This window comes from Phodopus roborovskii, unplaced genomic scaffold (genome assembly GCF_943737965.1).
Source record: "Phodopus roborovskii unplaced genomic scaffold, PHOROB, whole genome shotgun sequence".
NCBI classification, from domain to species: Eukaryota; Metazoa; Chordata; class Mammalia; order Rodentia; family Cricetidae; genus Phodopus; species Phodopus roborovskii.
This window is the reverse complement of record NW_026126517.1, coordinates 46,744,273-46,765,875: the sequence shown is the minus strand read 5'-3', so window position 1 is coordinate 46,765,875 and position 21,603 is coordinate 46,744,273. Positions and strand designations below refer to the sequence as shown.

Below are 21,603 nucleotides of genomic sequence, written 5' to 3'. Positions count from 1 at the left end.
ATATATATGTATATATACATATACGCATATACATACACATGCATGTATGTATGAATGAATGTTTTGTCTGCATGTATGTCTATGCACCATGTGTGTGCCTGGTACCTGCAGAACTCAGACAGGGTACTGGATCCCCTAGAATTGGAATTACAGATGATAAACTACCATGTTGGTTCTGGGAATCAAACCTGAGCCCTCTGCAAAAACAAGTGCTCTTACCCTGAGCCAACTTTCTAGCCAATATTATATTTTTTTAAAAAATAAAGAATATGAATATATGTGTGTGTGTGTGTGTGTGTGTGTAGTCCTCTGCATTTCACAGAGAAAATTTTTATGTGAGAGACATAGAGTAGGATTGTATGTCAAATGTTCTGAAGGATATAAAAGAAACAAAAAGTGATGGCTTAATGGTTAAGAGCACTGGCTGCCCTTCCAGAAGACCTAGATTCAATCCCTATCATCCACATGGCAGCTCACAACCATCTGTAACTCCAGTCCCAAGGGGTCCTCCTCTTCAGGCCTCTGAGGGCACTGCATGAATATGGTATACAAACAAAACACCCCAAAACACAAAATAATGTAAGAAGAAGAATAGCAATAGGAGGGGGAGGAGCTGGGCAGTGGTGGTGCACACCTTTAATCCCAGCACTTGGAAGGCAGATAGGCAGAACTCTGTGAGTTGAAGGCCAGCTTGGTCTACAGAGCGAGTTCCAGGACAGGCTCCAAAGTTACACCAAGAAACCCTGTCTTGAAAAAAAGGCAGGGGGGAGGGAGGGAGGGAGGGAGGGAAGGAAGGCGGGAAGAGGTGTGGGGGCAAGGGGGGATGAGTGAGAAGAAGAAATAATAACACCGAGACTGTATAACATGCAGGCTTAGGCTATATAGAGAAATGTCATCACACCTATGCCCCTACCTCCAAATTGTAAAAATCATGAACTATATAAGAGGAAAAAAGAGGAGCAGGGGGGAGGACTAAGGAAGGAATAAAGAGAAAACAAAAAGAGAGAAAGAGAAAGAAAGGGAGGGAGAAAGAGACAAAACAAGATGAGAATTTTCCTGTATATGTAATATAACCATGTTCAAGAATTAGAGCAGTGATTCTCAACCTTCCTAATGTTGTGGCCCTTCAATACAATTCCTTATGTGCGGTAACTCACAACCATAAAATTATTTTATTTCTACTTTATAACTTACTGTTATGAATCATAATGTAAATATCTGATATGCAGGATATCGGATATGTGACCCCGTTAAAAGGTTGAGATCCCCCAAAGGGGTTGAGATCCACAAATTGAGAAACACTGAATTAGATGGAACACATTAGCATAATCAGGAGAAAACACACTATTAGAGAAAGGACAAGAAGGAAATGGCAATATTAAAAAAAAAAAATCATGTGGTTTGAATGAGAAATGTGCCTCACACCCCCAGCTTCTCTGGTGGGGCTACTGTTTTGAGAGGTCATGGAATCTTTGGGTTGTAGGGCTTAGTCATTGAGGGCCAGGCCTTAAGGTCTGCAGTCCAGCCCAGGTTCTGGCCACCTCTGGTCTGCAGAGATGTAATCAAGCAGCCTTGGTGCTCCTGCCATCACTTGTCATGAGCCACTCCTGCTGCCATGTCTTCTCCATCATGATGGATTGTGCACTCAAACCATAACCCAGAGAAATTATTCATCCCTTAAGCTATTTCTTATCAGATATTTTGTCACAGCAGCCAGAAAAGTACCTTAATAAAAATAGTATTTTGCCAGATGGTGATGGCCCATGCATTTAATCCCAGCCTTCTGGAAGCAAAGGCGGGTAGATCTCTGTGAGTTCATGACCAGCCTGGTCTACAAAGCAAGTTCCAGGACAGTCAGGGCTGTTACACAGAGAAACCTTGTCTCAAAAAACCACAACAACAATAAAAAATATTTCAAAAAAATAATAATAGTATTACATGATCAATTTAGTTTATTCATGAATATGGTAGTTTTACATTTTAAAATCAATGCAATCCACTTTATTTGAAGGGGAGAAAAACCATACAATCATCTTATTACATACAGAAAAAGCAACTGAAACTTTCAGCACTCACTCAAGATAAAAATTTTTAACAAACAAGGTCAAGTCAGAACTTTCTTAATCTAACAAAATATCTCCAATATATTTTAGTGTTAAAAACCAATCATTCCGCCCCTATGGTAGGAATAAAAACACACTTGCACTCACCAGCTCTCTTCAACACTGAACAAAGGTCCGTCCCAGTTAGCACAATAAACTCAGTGTATAAACAAAGAAATAAGCATGCCTTTAGTTGCAGATGACATAAAAGTCAGCTATGTAGACAATCCTAAGGAATCTATTGGACACTAACAGAAATAGAAAGCTTAACAGAGTCACAGGTCAAAGGACTAGCATGCAAGGCCAAAACAAACACCACCAACCTGTTTTTGTATCTAGTAGCAAATGCATGAAGGATGAAATTCAATGAAATCCCAATGAGAGAGAGGAAAAAAAGAGAGTTTGTTTGTTGTAATGGGGGTTTTGTTTTGTTTTATTAGACATGGTCTCACTACAGAGCCCTGGCTAACTTAAAATCAAGAGATCTACCTGACTCTGCCTCCCAAGTGCTAGGAAACTCACAGTATTTTTTTAAGTGTAAAATACTTGACATAGGGAATTATAATTAAATCAGCATTGTCAAGAATAGACAGTTGCTTCATTGGTAACAGACCAATGAACACAAACTGCAACACAGGTGAGTCTTGTTTCTAAGATGGTGATAGAATTTTTCCCAGTGTTTAAATGTATTCAAATGCTTAGTTATATAAATCACAGCATAAAACCATTTAACAGGTTTGAGGTGACACCCCTATCTTTGTGGAAAGTAGAACATTACTAATTAAGTTCAACCTTATCTTGAGAAAGGGAGAGTAGTAATAGTATTTATGTAACTGGAATTGTTATTTTAAAAACAGATCATATTAATTTTACTACATACAAGTCAGGACTGTCTAACATAAACATTGTTAGCCATTTGTAATCTGAACTTTGGTGTATGCATTAAATTATACTAAACATTAAGTAAGGCAGATTGGTATTAGTTTGTTAGTAGCCTTTTAACATAAGCTATTAGGTCTGCCCTTTCTCTCATCTTTTTTGTTGTTGTTGTTCATTTTTTAAATTAATTTATTTTTTACATTCTAATCCCAGTTCCCCTCCCTCCTTCCCTCCCACTCCTCCCATCTGCTCCACAGAGAGGGAAAGGCTTCCCATAGGAACCTAGTCTACTAAATCTGTCCCATCGTCTAGTTGAGGCAGGACCAAAGCACCTTTCCACATCCCCATATCCCTGTGTCTAGGCTGGGCAAGGTATTTCTCCATATAGAATAAACTCCATTAAGTCAGTTTGTGCATTAGTGTTAGGTCTTGGACCCATTGCCAGTGGCCTCATATATTTTCACACCATTGTCACTATATTAAGGGAGTCTAGTTTGGCCTTATGCAGGTTCCCTACTTATCAGACCTGCCTTTCTCCCTCCTTAATTCCAGTGAAGATCATATCTTTTCTCTTTTGTTTAAGGGATGTAATTTGGGGGATTTTCCAAATACTCCCTCAGGGTATCCTCTCCCCAGGATTAGGAAGATGTCTTTGTTCTTATTGGTATTTGTGTAAGAGAATCCAGTGGCCTGACCTGTCTTCTTCCCAAACAAAACCATGGAGATTTGGTCCAGTCTTATGCTTGCCTCCCTTTTCCACAGTGTGGCACTGGGCACAGTTCTGAACAAAAACCTTCTCACCTTTCTCAACATTATGCATTCTTAATTCCCTGTTAGCTGGTCACCACCAAAAATGCTATGACCCAAAAAACAGATGTTCCACTCTATATACAACAGTATTTTTTAAAGTACTTGGAGTAACTTTAACAAAAGATATATCATGTCTCTACATTGAAAGGTATTCAGGGGAAAAAAAAAAAAAACACTGTTGAAAGAAACTAAGGCTTAAATAAATGGAGGTGTCAGCTAAATGGTGTTATTAGGCTGAAAACACAGCATAGCAAAATTTGTGCTAGCACACAGTGGGCTTAGGACGTGAGGTCCTCAGTTGAAGACTTAGCACTCCCCAAAATTTACCAATTTTCCAAATTATCTAAGATACAGCAGTCTCCATCAAAACAGGAAGGTTTGCTATATAGACACTGACAAGGCATCTCTAACATTGATGGGAATGCAAAGGATGTAGATCAGCAAAACAATTCTGAAAAGAAAATAGAAGGCCAAAACCTCTCCAAACAGAACCACCAACTGGGACCAAGTATTCAAATACATAAGCCTATGGGAAACATTTCTCACTCAAATCACAATGTATTCAAGAGACATGCCTGATATTTCCAGATGTTCATTTCCTCTTTCTTCTTACAAAGATGTTTGAAATAGTCTCTCCGTCTACATTTTCTTTCCATTACTATTGTGGGAGTAAATAAGCAATGCACATGATGTATATATGCAAAGGTTTTTAACAAACACATTGTTTTACATGCTAATTTAAAAATAAAAAAGACAAGTTGTCAATATGTACATCAAATATTGTGAGTTGATTATTAAGTTTACTCTCACTAGTATAATTTTTTATTACATTTTATCATTTATTTTTGTGAGTATATGTGTGTATGTGGACACATATGTGCCATAGTACATATGTGGGTATCAGAAGACATTTTTGAGAGTCTATTCTCTCCTTGCTTCAATCCTAGGGATTGAACTCAGGCCATCAGGGTTGGCAGCAAGTGTTTTTACTGAAGCATCTCACTAGTCCATTAGTGTATTTTTTTTTTAAACAGAAAAGTCCTTCTTTAAATCACCTTTTGGAAGCTCAATATGCATCACATACACATACATAAATAATAAGCAGAACAGTTTTGCAGAAGCAGAAGATAGAATCAGCTCTGTGCACCCCAGGCATCATCCACAGGAATTCTAGGGCTCTACAGACTGAAAACAAAGACAAAAATTACCACAAATTAAGCAGAAAAACCTGTTTAATAATCTCATAAACCAAAGAGAAGAGTAACATGAATATCACACAAATAAAACCAGTATGAATCTGAACCAGCCATCTTTAGCCAGCCAATAACCTTATCACCATATCAAGTTATAGTTCCCCTACTTTGAATATATGGGGGGGCCCTAACTGGCAAAATGTAGGCCTTCTGGTAAAAGCCCAAATTGAAAATTTTGGAAATTTGAAAAGAATGAGCCAATAGTGGGAACCTAACAGAAGTAAAGTGGTTGTATATTCTATGTCTCAATCTGAGATCCAACATCAACCAAGGCTTCAAGATAAAGAAAATGAAAGTGTTACTCAGACTGACAAGATGAGATTAAGCTATTTGTGAAACAAAGAAAGTTAGGAGTCAAATATAAAGGCATCAGTCCTTTAGTAGGGATAAGCAAAATGTGTGTTCGTCACACTGTAATCACCCTACAATCACCACAAAATTAATAAAAATAGTCCCTCCAAGATTGGCCCATTAGGCTTGCATAACCAAACTCTGGAGTTCGATCCCCAGAATCCATGTAAAAAGAAAAGGCTGGAACTGAAGGAACACACCTATGGTCCCAGCATTGGGAAGCAAAGCAAGGGGATCCCTTGGACTCCTTGGTCAACCAGCTTTGTCTACTTGGCAAGTTCTAGACCAGTGAGTGACATACCCCAAAAGAGGTAAGCAGAACATGAGGAACAATCCAAGGTTGTCTTCTCACTTCCATATTCATGCTCATACACATGGATGTACACCTACACATGTGTGCACCTATGTGTACACAGACAAAAAAGAAACATAGCCCTTACAAGACTGAAGTAAGAAGATTACACTTGCTGAAGTTCCAGACAAGCTGCTTTAGTAAGTTCCAGGCTAGTCTGAGCTATATAAGTGAAACTAAAACAGCACTCAGGAGGCAGAGGTAGGAAGACTGATATTAATTCAAAGCCAGCTGTGCTATAGAACTTGTTTCATTCATAAATAAATATGGTGAGATGGTTCAACAGGTAAGGGGTCTTAAAACACAAGTCTTACTTAAAAAAAAAAAAAAAAAAAAAAAAAAAAAACTGAGTTTGATCTCCAAAACACACAAAAGGTGAAAGAAAAGAACCAACTCCATAAGAGTTTTCTACCCTCTTCTGTGGTGGTTTGAATGAAAATGAACCGTAGGCTAATGGGGAGCAGCATTAGTGGTGGTGTGGCCTTGCTGATGAAGGAAGGTATGACAGAAACTAACCTACAGAAATATTACATCACAGAATGCAGAACTGCAGGGCCAAAACTTAAACGAGATCAAACTTGCATTTTACAAAGACCACATCAACTAAATTCCTTAGGAGATTATAGCACATTGGTATTCTAGAAGCCTAAAATGCATGGTAGTGAAGCCATGGATACATGATAGTTAAGGCAGGAATGTATAATAGTTATTGCAGGATGCAACATGTCATTGGCTAGTATTTAAAAGGAATACAGGAAAATAGTTCCTGGTACATTATACACTACTACATCAAAACAAGGACTGAGAAACACCAATTATCTGATATTATTATAAAAACTGTGTCTTATCCGCCTGAAACAGAGTACAAGCTGATCCTACATTCAAAACAGCTGGACAAAGCAGCCTTACAGACTACAGCTAGGATATCTGAATCTTCTTCAAATCCCCCAAGACAGCGCCCCTTACCAGCAGGAAGTAGTTTGGAAAGAACGACGCCAAATTCCCAAATATTGTGTATAAATGTTAGTTTTCATTTAATTGGACTTTGTTATATAAAATTAAATAAAAAAATGTGTCTTATGATACATCTGCCTTTTCTGTACATTTTGAATATTTCTATATTCCCTTGTTCCTTCTTCTCCTTTCTTTACCTCCTTCCCTTTTTTCCCTCACTACGACCATTATTCATGTAAAAACCTAAATAAGACTCAGGCTCTGCACCTCAAGTTCACAAGGGAAGACATACACGTATGGGCAGAATTTTTTTAAAAAAGGGTAATCAAATAAGATAAAAGGAATAACTGGCATAAATACAAACTAAGTAAGCAAATCCCACTTGTCCAAATGAAGCCATTTCAGAAATCCTGAAAACTTATTATTTCTAAGCAAATTACCTTTTGATGTATTTTACCTTAGTAGCTATTTGATATATTCTTTTTAAATACCTTTCTTCAACAACTGTAGTACTGGCACAAACAAAACTTTCTACACATTTTCAACTTTATATCAAGAGAAATAGCTTTTTGTAGAATCTTGACTTTGGGCTTGGAAGCCAGGCAGGGTAGCTAACACCTGTAACTCTTGAACTCTGGAGGCTAAGGAAGGAGAACTACCACAAGTGTAAGACCAGCACGGTCTATATCATCAGTTCTAGGCCACCCTGAGATGCAAAGTGAGACTCTGCCTAAAAAAAACAAAGATATGGGTTGGATATATACCACAGTTGGTAGAGTACTTGCCTAGCATGAACAAAGCCCTGGGTTCAAGGCCCAACACTGCATAAACCAGGTGTGTGGTAGTGTATTCCAGTAATAGCAACAATGGAGAGAGGCAGGCAAGAGGATCAAAAGTTTGAGGTCATCTTTGGCTACATAGCAAGTTCAACCAAGACCTGCCTACATGAGACCACACCTTAAAAGAAAATAGGGGGAGAGGGACCTTAAGCTTGAAAAAATCACCACCACCGCCACCGCCACCACCAACAACCACACACACTGTTTTATTTCAGTTTGATTTTTTGAGACAGGTCTCTCTACATAGCGTGGCTGTCCTGGAACTTATTATGTAGACCAGACTGGCCTAGAACTCACAGAGACCCACCTACCTCTGCCTCCTGAGCTCTGGGATTAAAGGAGTACACCACCATGCCTATGCCTGGCCCAGAAAATAATAATAATAATAAAACTAAAAATAAAAACTCTTAATATTAAACAAAACTAAAAGTATGTTCATATGCTTAGTTATAAAAGAAATACAAAAAGGACCTTAATACTTAAACATACAGGGGATAGGATACTCCTCAAAAGTTAAGTCATAATTGTCCAATCATAATGCTGTACGATCACATCTTTATGTGTCTGAGCTAAGTTTGCTATATTCAACATGTTCCATAATTAACTTAAGTAAACATATCTGATTCTGAGGGACTAGGCCCTATTTTGTGAAGAAAATAAATTCTTATTGACATGTTTAAAAAGTTGAAAAAATAGGTAGGTAATCTAGCCATAATGACTATGACTGGCACATTTTACAGATGTGGCTACAGTTAACTGTAACCCAAAGTCTTCAATATCACGTACTCACTAACAAATATACAAGAAATCATTTGTAAAAATCAAACACAGGTTACTTTTTATCCCCAAAATGATAATCTATATATAGATACATATCCTATTGGAGGTGTTATGATATATTTAACCAGTATTTCAATTTGGGTTTTTTTGTTTGTTTGTTTGTTTGTTTGTTTGTTTGTTTGAGACAAGGTCTTTTTACAGAGAATATATTGTTCTAGAATATGAGATCCTCCTGCCTGAACCTCTCAAGTACTGGGGAAGGATACAGTCATGTAGCATCATACCTGATTTCAGTATTTCTTTCAAGACAGAGAAAATATATCTAGTAAGAAATATATAATTTCCTACACAACTTCATCACTTTGTATTTCCTACTTCAAAGAAAGGGAGAAGTAACATCAAACTATCAGCTCAATAGGAAGTTCCCCCACTGTAAGTTTCTACAGTACTGTATCTCTAAACCACCATATTACTTTCCTTCTTCACAATAACTTCTGCATACCTTACTGTTCTATTATTCTACATTTGTGTTTCTATAATCCAGTGTTTAAATGAGGTTACCTTTACCAAGCAATCAAATTATTTTTTGGATGACTACATCCCTGCACGGTATTCATGCATAACTCTTTCTCACTCTCATACACAAAAGAACTAGGAATTTGGTTTGTCAAAAATAAAATATGTAATTTATCTAATAAAAATCTACCTATACAACAATGTGACATCCAAACCAAAGGCAGCTAACTGAAATCACATCTTCTGCTAATGAGGAATAAAACAGTAAGTATATTTGGGAACATAGTAGTAAGTTTATTTTGAGAGGTTACTAAGGTTAAAAAGGCTAATGACATTATTATTTGATAATGCTAATAAAGAATGGATAATTTTAATAATATCTAAAACTAAGAGTTATAAAAATTTATTTAGTATGGTAAACTGTTAGCCCTAATTTTTTTCATGCAAAGAAACATCTTCAAATTAATCTTTTGATTAATCTATATCATATATGTAATACACTGGATAATACTAAATAAAAAAGGTGCTTGGCTGTGAAGAAAAAAAAACATTCATAGAAAATAAGCTGAAGAAACAGCTCACTGACTAAGAAAAATGGCTCTTGCACAGAACCCAGATCAACTCCTAGCACTCACACAGCAGTTCATAAACACTTGCACTCCAATTCCAGGGGATTTTATGGCTAGGTCTGGCCTCCAGGTATACCAGGCACATAAATGGTACATAAACACACAAACAGACCAAATACTCATATAAATAAAATAATTTTTAAAAAGAAAAGAAAAACAGACAAGAAACACATGGAAAGGACAAAAATACAAATCAAATGTCAATGAATCAGTTACGAATTCAAAAGCTCAAAAAAATAGGGAAGGATGTCTAGGAGGCAAAAATTGAATTATACATTAAAAGATGATCAGAATGTAAAATGAATGCCACAAAGAACAAACTGTATATGCACCTCAGGTATTCAGAATATCATTCTGGCTGAAAAAGACACCTAAAGCTAGCTTAGACTAATAAGCAATGACTAATTTATAGAAAAAGTTAAAGGCAAATTTTAAAATCTGGCTAAAACTTGTTAATGGAAAGCTTCAAAGCATGTAAGTTGTAAGCTGACATGAAAAAGGAAACATTTAGGGGCTTTTTAGAGTATTTGTCATCAGCTGCAAGTCTCTTGGTCCATACCTAGCACCAAAAGAGGGTATGGTGGTATTTGGGGAAGATCTACATTGTAGCCATATACAGAATAATATTAATGAGAACAGGTTGGAAGGTTAGAAAGCTACTAGGAATTAAACTCAAGTTCCAATCAAGGTTACACCAGTACAGTAAGTTCAAAGTATAATTACAGCAAGCACTATAGAGTGCCTGACCAAGAGCACAAAGGGGTGGGGGTGTCTGTGAAGGTTTTCATTATCTAGGTCTGGTTAAAATCTATGCTGTGGAAGTTATTTAACTTCCCTGCACCTATGTTTCCTTATATCTTATAGACATAGTTACCTTTGTCTGAGTATGTGTTGATTATTTTAAACTATCAACTTGCCACAACTGAGAACACCTCAGAGGAGAGACTCAATTAAGGAAATGGCTAAGTGAAATTGGTCTGTGGGCATGTCTGTAGAGAACAAACTATCTATATTATTAATTGATATAAGAGAACTCACTCCACTCTGGTTATACCACTCCTAGGCAGGTGTTCCTGAATTATCTAAAAAGGCAGCTGAGTGTAAGCCAGCCTACAAGTCACCTAGCAAGCAGCATCCTCCATGGTTCCAGCTGTACTTCTAGGCTATGAAGTGAGTTCCCTGGTTGGAGGCTAAGGGTATGTGGAATACCAAGCAAGCCTCCCTGCCCTGGCTTCCCTCAGTGACAGACTGTGACCTGGAGCTGTAAGCTAAAGAACCCTTTCCTTCCTTCAGTTGTTTCTTGTCAGTGTTTAACCACAGACACACTCTCGTGCACACACACGCGTGCATACACACACACACACACACACACAACTAAACAGTGTTACAGAAGACTAATAGTAAAATGCACGTGAAGGGCATCTGAATAACTCAAAGATAAAGGCAATTTCAGTTGAAGCCTGACAGCCTGATGCCTGAACTCCACAAAAAGGTGAAAGGAAACTATGCCACAAAATTGTCTTGTGACCACTGCATGTGCACCATGTCATCTATATACCTATATACACACAACAGCAACAACAATAAATTTTTAAGAAAATGCAAGTAAAGTCATTTAATAATTAATTTTCTCTTTCTCCGTTAGCACTACCTTTCTGTAACCCTTCATAATTCTATTTGAGAACTGAACAGTATAGCAGGTAATCTGTCTACTGGTTGTTATTATAGAACTAACAAAATTGATTTAATAAAAGATTAAGTAACTTACTAATAGCAAACAATTAGCTACTTTTGTCCGTTGGTACCAGAAAAAAATACATTAAACACAAAACATACAAAAAGTGGAAAGACAAACGCAAGATCTTTTTTAAAAGATACATCATTCTACTATCAAATCTGACTCATTGTAGGGAACATCAGGCCATAAGGGCTAGCTTATATTTAGATAACATGGTGTTGATATGGATATCTGGTATGAGTTAGCTAAAGCACAGCTGAGAACCAATATCTGAGACACTATGCACTGGCACAAAATGGCTGACACCAGACACTCAAGAACCCCAAAAATAAACACTGATGTCATCTGTTATATAACTATTCCTAGCAGAGTGTCACTTTTGTGTGATATATGGCCTTTAGATCACAGGTAAGAGCCTGCCTGTGGTATCTGCCACTGTCCCTACTTCTATGTAGCCTTTGTGCCAGGACAGAGTAGATGCCTGCATGTGTGTCCAACCAACCACTGCCTGAGTACTTGCCAGCATCTTGATACCTTGCTATATACATGCCTAGTGAGTCTTACTTGTCTGACTCCTTACATTTTCTGCAACCTCCTAACTTCCTGTTACCCTCCATCCTTTGCAAGCATCTAAGACTGGGCCTCACATTTACAACTCAAAAATATTTACATGTGACTTAAATATATAATAGGGTAATCCATTTTAAAAGGCAGCATTTTTAAATGTACATACAAAATTCCAATAGAGGATATTTTCAAATGGGAAGCTTTCTATTAAGGGTAAAAAAAAGTTCCTTCCTTTAACAGACTGAATCAAAAGGCCAGACACTGTCAGCAATAAATTTACTCACCTTCCATGGGCATGGAAATCTAGAAGTAAAAACTGGTCCTCATGTGAGACTGCTCGTTTGGCACGCTGGTGTTTTTGGTGTAATGAATCCACATTGTAAGATAATCCTTCGTAATGTCTAATATATTTATTTAGAGGATTTCCATACTGACCTATAAAAACAAGCAAACAGGTAACAGACTAAATTAGTATCACCTTGAAGGCCCTGTCTAAGTCTAAATAATTAGTCAAAAACCGTCCATTATTTTCAAATATCTATAAATAAGTAAATACCAACTGTCTCATTAATCCTAACTACTATGATAAATCAATCTCCTATTAACATTATTCTCATACACTTTTAAAATTATTGTAAGGGGGACATTTGCCAGGCCTTGTAGCACACACTTTCAATCCCAGCACTTGGGGGGAGGGGCAGAGATAGATGGATCTTTGTGAGTTTGAGGTCAGCCTGGTCTATAAACTGAGTTCTAAGACAGCCAGGACTATGAAAAGAAAACCCTGTCTCAAAATAACCAAAACAAAGCAAAGAACAACTTATTTTAAAGGTGGCATTAATCACAGAAAAGATTTTGACTTTGCTGTAGGTTTGTCTTAGATATGCTTTACCAGGTTGAACAAATTCACATTAATCAAATTTTTGCTGATAAAATTTATCACCATAGAAGCCAATTGTCACCTGTTCCACTCAGTATCTATTATGATTATCAGAGTAAAAGAGGAGTGGAAAAATTGTATGTCTTCAATTTTCTAGATAGACTAAAAGAAAATTAGTATCATTTCTCCCTTCAAGTTTTGTCAAAATTAACCAGTGACATCATCTTAGCCTAAAAACATTTTAACTACAATTTCATTTTACAGTATATGGTAGTACAGAACTTTAATCCTAGCACTCAGGAAGAAGAGACAAGTGGACCTCTATGAGTTAAAAGTCAGCCTGGTCTACAAAACAAGCACCAGGACAGCCAGAACTACATAGTGAGACCCTGTCTCAAACAACAACTGCCAGTAGATTAAAAAAAAAAAAGAGGGAGAGGAGGAAGAAAAAGCAGCAGCTAGTCCTGGGTGAACTTTATAGGATTCAGTGCTATAAATGTCCTCTGAGAACTCCCTCCAGAGGAAATCTCACAAAAATCGGTTATATTCCACTTCTACTTTCACTCCTCAATCTTTCTCATTCATTCTTTGATCCTTATGCTATTTTAAATATTATTTAGCTTCCAAATATTGAAAATTTTTCATCTATATTTTGATCATTTAATTTGTTGTTTTTGTGGTGCTGGGGATCAAGCCCAGAGCTTCGTACATAGTAGGCAAGCATTACCACTCAGTACATCCCAGGACTTATTTTTGTTACTGACTTCATGTACAGCTTAATTCTTATATAGCCAAAGAATACAGGTTGTATGGCACCCTTTCAAATACACTGAAATTTCTTTTATAACCCAGAATAAAATTTCTCCTGACAAATGTTACATGTACATTTAAATATAACCTTGCATAATCACATTACAGAAAAGCCACCAAAGAAACTAAATTAAAAGAGGAAAAATCAACCCAACTAAGACAGAAACAAATGTATAAAAGTAATTTGGAATAAATCAGTCTTTGATGACACTGAGGGATCCTTGCTACTTCTCTTTAGTACAATACTGTGGTTACATAACAGAAGGTCTTGAATTCTCAAAGACAATTTTTTGAAGTATTTTGGAGGTTAAATGGCATGATACCCATAATTTACACTAAGTGATTGGGGGGGGGTAAGATATCCAGTTATCCAGTTCTGGCTAAGACAAAATAAAAACAAAGTAAATTTAACAAACTACCCTAATAATGAGAAACTGGGCAAAGCAGCAAATGAGGTGAGTTCTATTCCAAATGCCAGCAACTTCCAAGAATCAACCTAGACAGCTGAGTTCAGTGAGGTCAAGCATTTAAGACCTATGGGACAAAGCTGCCAGGAGGAAGAGAGCTAAAATATCTAGAATGTTAGATGAGTAATGATCTGAATATAAAGAATAAACTATCCCACCACAGAAATAAGAACCACCTGAAAGAAGAATAATTCTTTTTTGTTTTGTTTTGTTTTGTTTTAAGTTAGGCTATCTCTCTGCAGCCTTACTTGTCCAGAAACTCGATATATAGACTCGGCTAGCCTCAAACTCACAGAGATCTGCCTGTCTTTGTCTCCTGAATGCTGAGATTAAAAGTATATACTACTATGCCCAGACAAAGCATATCTAACACAGGTCTTGTACGTATTCATCTTTATCACCAAGAGAAGGAAGTCCTAAAAGTATGTGAAGCACTGGGTATAACCCTCAGATAAGTAAAGTAACTCCTTAGTAGTAGGGTACAAGTAGTCATAGACCAACAGCTGTTCTAGATCTAACTAAGCTTAAATAAACACAATCCTCCAAATTTAAATAACAAATTGGATTTAACTGATTCCAAGTAGCTTAACTGACAGAAATGTCTGAATGTGTTTAAAGAAAAGATAAAAAACACCTTCAAATATAAAAATCAGAATGCTCTTTATCGAACAATTACCATGCATATAATATGCATATGTGTGTGTTCTCCCATAACTAAAATAAAAATCAGTTCTTAGTAACAAAATATTAGAGATGATGAAGATGGCAGATGAGGTTGTAAAAGCAACTATTAAAAATAATCCCCACTAAGCTGGGCAGTGGTAGCGAACACCTTTGATCCATATACTTCGCAAACAGTGGCAGTCAAGTCTCTGAGTGGCCAACCAGGTGAAGAGTGTGTTCCAAGATAGCCAGGATTACAGACAAAAACCCTGTCTCAAACACACCCACACACACTAATTAAATAGCAAACAAAAATTCCAGAGGGGGATTTAAAAAAAAAATGTATCTATAATTCTAAATCAACACTAAGTCAAAAAGAATACATGTAAAAGAAAACAAGATAAAGGCAAATCATAGGCTAATGGTTGAAAACTAGAGATCAAAATGTTAAAATAAATTGTAGCAAGGAAGCACCAAAAAACCTAGAGGAAAAGACACATGCCACACAGAGATACACAAGCTAGAATGAAGGTACAACTCTGTATACAATTACAAAGTAGGTGTCTATGTTTAAAGTTCTACCAAACTTTCAGCTCAAGAGTCTATAATCAGTTAAATGAAGGGTCTTGGAGGTCAAAACCAACACTAATTTGGATATCAAAGCTTCTAACTTAATACCATAACCATACTACTAAAAATTTTTCAGGTAGAAAAACAATAACAGGGGGCTAGGAAGATGGCTCATCCATTAAGAGGGTTTACTGCTCTTTCACAGGACTTAAGTTCTCAGTACCCATATGGCAGCTAAATCTGTAACTCCAGTTCCAGGGAATCCAATACCCTCTTCTGGCCTCCAAGGGCACCAGACATGCACAAGATAACCAGACATACATGCAGGCAAAATACCCATACACATAAAAAATAAAATTTAAAATTGCTTTTAAGTATTCATAATTAAAAAGTACAGAATAAAAAACAAACACAAATCAGAGATGACTCAAAATATTCCAATTTGTTCTCTCAGAAATTTAAATAATATCACCATTGTAATCATTTCCAATAAATTATTAGCCCATCTTTTAATAATCTGTTGTTCCAAAATATCTCCATTTTGAATAAGTCAAAGTAAGAAATAGGCAAAAACAAAATACCAAGCAACAATCAATTCCATGTATGAAGAAAACATTGGTATGAAAACAACTTCAAGAAAAAGCATCAGTTAAGAATATAACCAGATCATTTTCAACAAAAGAATCCTCTGCTCACAACCAAGGACTTCTTAGAACACTGCTAGATCTAATTCTGCATTCAAGACCAACAGCTAAAAATGAAAATCTGGAAAACCTATTTACCATGTGCTCAAATAAATACATTTTTTTTCTACTATTTTGTTTTTTATTTTTGCTGGTAGGTATTTGGGGGGAGGTGTTTATGACAGGGTTTGTGTGGCCCTGCCTGACCTGGAACTCATTTTGTAGATCAGGCTAGCCTTGAACTCAGAGAGGCATGCACCAAACACCTAGCAGCATAAACTCATTAACTCAGCACTGAGACTAGAAATACATTTCTGTGGATGCCTTAATCCTATGAAAATAAATCCTTTCTCATATATAGGTTTTGCATTTTCCTACCACAAGAGACTTCATTTCCTAAACTGCTTCAAGGACTAGAGCATGGGTATACTCTGGGAATTGTTAACAGGGCAGATTCTGGAGCACCCCACATCTACTGACACTCCAAACAACCCAGTGTGGTAGATGTTGCCTTGACTGGATTGAGAAACATCCAGAAGATCAGTGAAGAACCTGTACTGTGTGTGCAGGCATCTCCAGATATTATTAGATCATTGCAGCTCTGACATAATCAATGTTCTCAGCCACCAACATTTGAAATGTTGAGGAGACTACCAGAACGAGATGGAGCTATAAAAGGAGAGCCCTATTTTGAAGAAGTCAGTCACTGGGGGCATGCCTTTAAAACACCCATTTAACATGGACCTATAACCTCCTATTACCTCTCCCTGTTTCCAGGCATCCATGTGGTACACAGATATACATGCAGGCAAAAACTCATATACACATAAGATACTTTTTTTTCTTTTAATTTAATTTAAAAAAAAAAAATAACCTAATGAGCTGCCGAAGTCCAGGAGACTGCCATGTGCGTCAGGAATGTGAGTGTGGAAGATAAAAACTGACCCAATCAATGTGGGTGAACATCACCAAATCACCAATTGTTCATAATCATTTTCTCCTTTTCTCTCTGTGATAGCCTAACATGAGACTTCTCAGCCTCCATAACCACAAGCCAATTCCTCTAATAAACTCCCCCCTAATACATCTAGATTATCCAGATTCTCCATTTATCTGTCTCTTACTGGTTTTATCTGCCTTGAGACCCTTTGGAGAGAACTTGTAAACTCCATGATTATGCATGAAACTTCTGAAACTATTTTCTTTCTTGGCATTGTTTCTGTCTCTCAAGTTTAAATCTCTCCCTCATCTACTATAACCTTATCTGTTTTTAACTTACTATACTATATGAAGTAGGATTACCCCAAACCCTTCACCAAACAAGAAACAAGGGCAGTCTTACTTTTCCCTCAACTTTAGTAAAAATACCTTTAGTTCATCACATATTCATAAAATCATGCTAATGCTTTCCTCCCATTTCTATTTTTAAAAAGTCTCGTATTTTAAAATTCACATGAAAATCTGGCTTGAAGACACACACAAAAATTTTGACTTCACATTTTATATCTTAAGAAGGAAAATTAAAATCCCAAAACTACAAAGGGCCGTTTTAAGTACTTTAATGGTAGAATTTTTGTTTTATTTTGAATGAATACTGACAGCTTACTCTGTGGGGGGGTAGGGGGAGACAATCCTTATTAGGTAAAGTTTTTTTGTTTAATTAAATGCTTAATTGTGACAGGAAAGATGACTTAGTATGTAACAGCTGTTTGCTACAAACCTGGTGACCTGAGTTCAATCCCTAGAACCCATGAGGTGGGGGGGGGGGGGAGACTCTCAAATGTTATCCTCTGACTTCTATGCACACCATGGCAGGCTCATGCCTCCATCCCACCCCACCAAAAAAATAAATGTAATTTAAAATAAATTTATAAACTAACACTTGATCTAAAAATAGATAAGTAAAAAAAAAATGCTAAAGCAGCTTGCTAACTTTACATCATGGTTACAAAACAAACAAAATTTGAGACAACTTAAAGGAGAAAGCACTTATTCTAGAATAACACAATTTCAGAGGTTTTGGCCTACCATGGCAGAGACAGTGTGGCAAAACAAAGAAATTCACATCAACAGCCAGGAAACAGAATGTTATGGGATATTTGTGCACTATATGATTGGTTTAATAAAGAGCTGAATGGTCAATATCCAGGCAGCAGGGACAGGCAGGATTTCTGGGAAGAGAAAGGAAGAAAAGGAATCCAGGAGCAGGACAAACTAGGAGACAAGGAGAAGAAACAGGAGGTGCAAGATGGAAGAAAAGTAACTCCATGTGATAGAATGTAGATTAATATAAATGGGTTAAATTGTAAGAGCTAGTTAGAAGGAGCCTAAGTTATAGGCCGAGCTTTCATACTATCTGGGAGCTGGTTAGCCAGGCAGAGAATGTTTCCTTCTTATTTACCTTTTATTTCACCCAGATCCCAACCTACTGAATGGTAGTACCTCCCATACTCAGAGCAAAGATTACCACTCCCATACACCCAGTTAATCATGTTGAGACTACTAATCTAGGCATCAAGATGATAATCAAGGTTAGCCATCACAATAATGGTACTTAAAAGTTGAATGTAATGGTAATTAAAATTTATTGAGCACTAACTATTTACCAGGCTAGGCACTGCTCTGAACTTTTCTATTTGATCCACCAAATGGGTCTATTAATTAAAAACTATTATGCATTGTTAAAGAAACTGGTTGCTTAGGAGATATGTAACAAGCCCAAGGGCATGTAGCAAATAAGACCAATATGAGGGAGATAAGTAAGGTATTGATGAGCTCAAGATAACATATAACAGTTTTTTATCTTCATAAAGTCAGGCAACATTCATGATACTGATGTGACCACAAAAAAAAACCAAAACAAAACAAAACAAAAAAAAAAAAAAAAAAAAAAAAGCCAGTGACATGACCTTCAAAACTAACATCTATCTTTAAGATATATTTTTAAACCCACATATAATAAAATACTAAAGAGGAATGGAATGAGGTTTTTATAGATCAAAAATATGTGTATACCTTTGATTTCCACAGCTAGTAATTGAAACTGGCATGGTTTACTCCACAGGAACCTGGACCAATCTCCAACCCTGCACCACTTACCTCAGTCAGATACCACAGAATTGCCTGTTTCCACATGCAGAGTCTGAACTGACTCAAATGAGCTTTTGTTCTTATACTTTAGCAACAGGTCAGAAACTCAGAAGGTAAAGACAGAATACGGTTCCATCAGATCTCACAGATACATGTTAAATACTCACCTGTCTCTATCTAAACATAGCACAGCCTTTTGCACCCAGCCCTCCTCGAATAGCTCTCTTCATTTCCCCCATGCTAATGTGCCAACTGTCTACTCCAATTCCTTGCCTGATTCCTATCGTCTATACCTGATTCTTATCACCTGCTATTCTTGCAGTTCTGGTTCTATCAGTCTATAGATGCCTTGGGGCTAACAATATTATCCTTCCTATAATATCAATCTAATCAAGAAAAATCATGAATCAGGCAAAACAACACCACATTCAAATAGAAATCCAAGATTTTGTTATTTCTTACAAATCATCTTATAAATCCTCAGGAAAACTGTTCCCATAATTCTCAAGTGTTTTCCAATGTGATTTTATTTCATCTTTTTATATATTATCTACTTAGAGTAAAATTCCACACTTTAAAACAGTAACAAACTCCAGTCAGGCAGTGGTGACACACACCTTTAATCCCAGCTCTCGGAAGGCATAGGCAGGCCTGAGTTCCAGGCCAAGCTGGTGAGAGTTTCAGGACAGCCTGAAACACAGAGAAATCTTGTTTTGAAAAACAAACAGAAATCTCTCCACCTTTATTCTCAAATAACTCTCAAAAGCAAGCAGTATGTATCACAATTACCATCAAAATATGTGAAAATATTAAAAATGCTGCCTTTGTAATGACATCTTTGTTTGCTTGTTTGTCTGCTTGTGGTGCTGAGGACTTTTAACACAGGGACCTCATATGTGCTGGGATAAGCACATTACCACTGAGCTGCACCCTCAACCCTTCTAGTGCCAGAAATTCAACCCTTCTAGAGCCAGAAACTCAACCTAAAAACAATTAGGAGAAAACATTCCAGAAGATGTACATTAATATCAAAACTTCATCACATAAGCATGTCAGGTCAGTTCAGCACCTAAGTCTCCAGAGATAATTCTAATTACAGGCACCTATAGCTACCATAATAGTAACTTTCTTCACATGCCTAGAAAGAAGGAAGAAGTTTGGAACTCCAAAAGTTTAAAATGTGCCAAACCCAGCAAGGTTCAAAAGTATCTCAACAGTCAAAACTATAACAAATAACTGACCTCCTTTTTGGTTCTATTCCTACCCTCCTGTCATCTATCCTTTACACAACAGAATAATGGTATTCAGGAAAATTGTAAGCATGTTAGCCTTCCAAACTCAAAGTCTAAACTACAGCTTACAAAGATGAGTGTGATGCCCCTACCCAACTCCTATCTATTCCCATCTTATCCTTCCCCACATTCCCTTCTATGTGCAATATTTCTATCCACCACCTTGAGTTCTGACCTTAAGTATACATTCCCATCAATTATACTCTAATGCCCTACTTTATGAGTTCTAAAGAACATGTACCACCCACCACCACCATTAGAATACAGAGTCACAATTTAAATAGACATTTTGTCCACTCATAAATCCTCAGCACCTGGACAACAGTCAGGTATAGGCATAGTGGTGTAGACCTTTAATCCCAGCACCTGGGGGCAGAGAAAGGAGTATCTCTGTGAATTTGAAGTCAGCCTGGTATACTGTGAGTTGGCCATACAGGGATATATAATAAGAGTCTCTCTCCAAAAAAAGAAAAGCTGATCTATAAACACCAATATACATAATGAATGACTCTATTCAAATGTTCCATGGAAAAGGAAACTATATTTTAGAGATTAAGTACTGTGGAATAATTCTCTTGTACCCTGTAAAGATCTATCACTTGAATTTGTTTAATAAAACACTTCCAGCCAGGAAATATAGGCAGGGCAACCAAACTACAGATGATGGGAAGGAGAAGGGCAGAATCTGGAATCATCAGCCAGACACAGAAGGAACAGGAGATGAACACGCCATGCTAATAAAGAAACTGCCACGTGGCAGAGCATAAAGAAAAAGAGTATGGATTAACTTAAAATGTAAGAGCTAGTTATTAATAATCCTGAACTATATAGGCCAAGCATTTACAATTAATATAAGCCTTGGAGTGGTTAATTGGGACTGGGCAGATAGGAAACTTCTGCTTACAATTAAGAGCCATAAACTAGTCACTGAAAAACATGTGATCCTATGAAACTAAGTATCAGAATTCCTAATAAATTTAATTCCACTGCCAGGCTTGTTCTTATAAAAAAAAAAAACAAAAACAAAAAACTTCTGTATCTATTTGTAAGATAAGGGAGGGATTATCTTACTGCTACCATGAATATACTTCAGGAAATTTCTATGCAAAGTATCCATGCAGCTTTCCCAACTGTATTAAGTACCTACTTCACTATGCCTCAGTTTTCCCATTTGAAAAAGGTGTAAGATACCAAAACCAATACCTCAAAGTGGCAATATATGGACTAAAAGTAGATGTGTATAAAGTGTTTAGAATGGTGTACAGCACACACTATCTAAGAATATAAGTTATTGTTAAAAACTACTGCTGGACATGGTGAAAGATACCCATAATCCCAGGATAAAGACGGCTAAGGGAGGAAGATGAGTATAAGATAA

General features: G+C 36.8%; 1 protein-coding gene across 1 annotated transcript in view; it reads right to left on the bottom strand.

The window, feature by feature from the left end:
* Adam10 (ADAM metallopeptidase domain 10) overlaps nt 1-21,603 on the bottom strand; it is a 98,867-nt gene that overhangs the window by 63,555 nt on the left and 13,709 nt on the right. Inside the window, exon 2 of the mRNA XM_051197908.1 lies at nt 12,055-12,205. Within this exon, the coding sequence (XP_051053865.1) occupies nt 12,055-12,205 (151 nt within the window). The remainder of the gene's footprint in view (nt 1-12,054; nt 12,206-21,603) is intronic.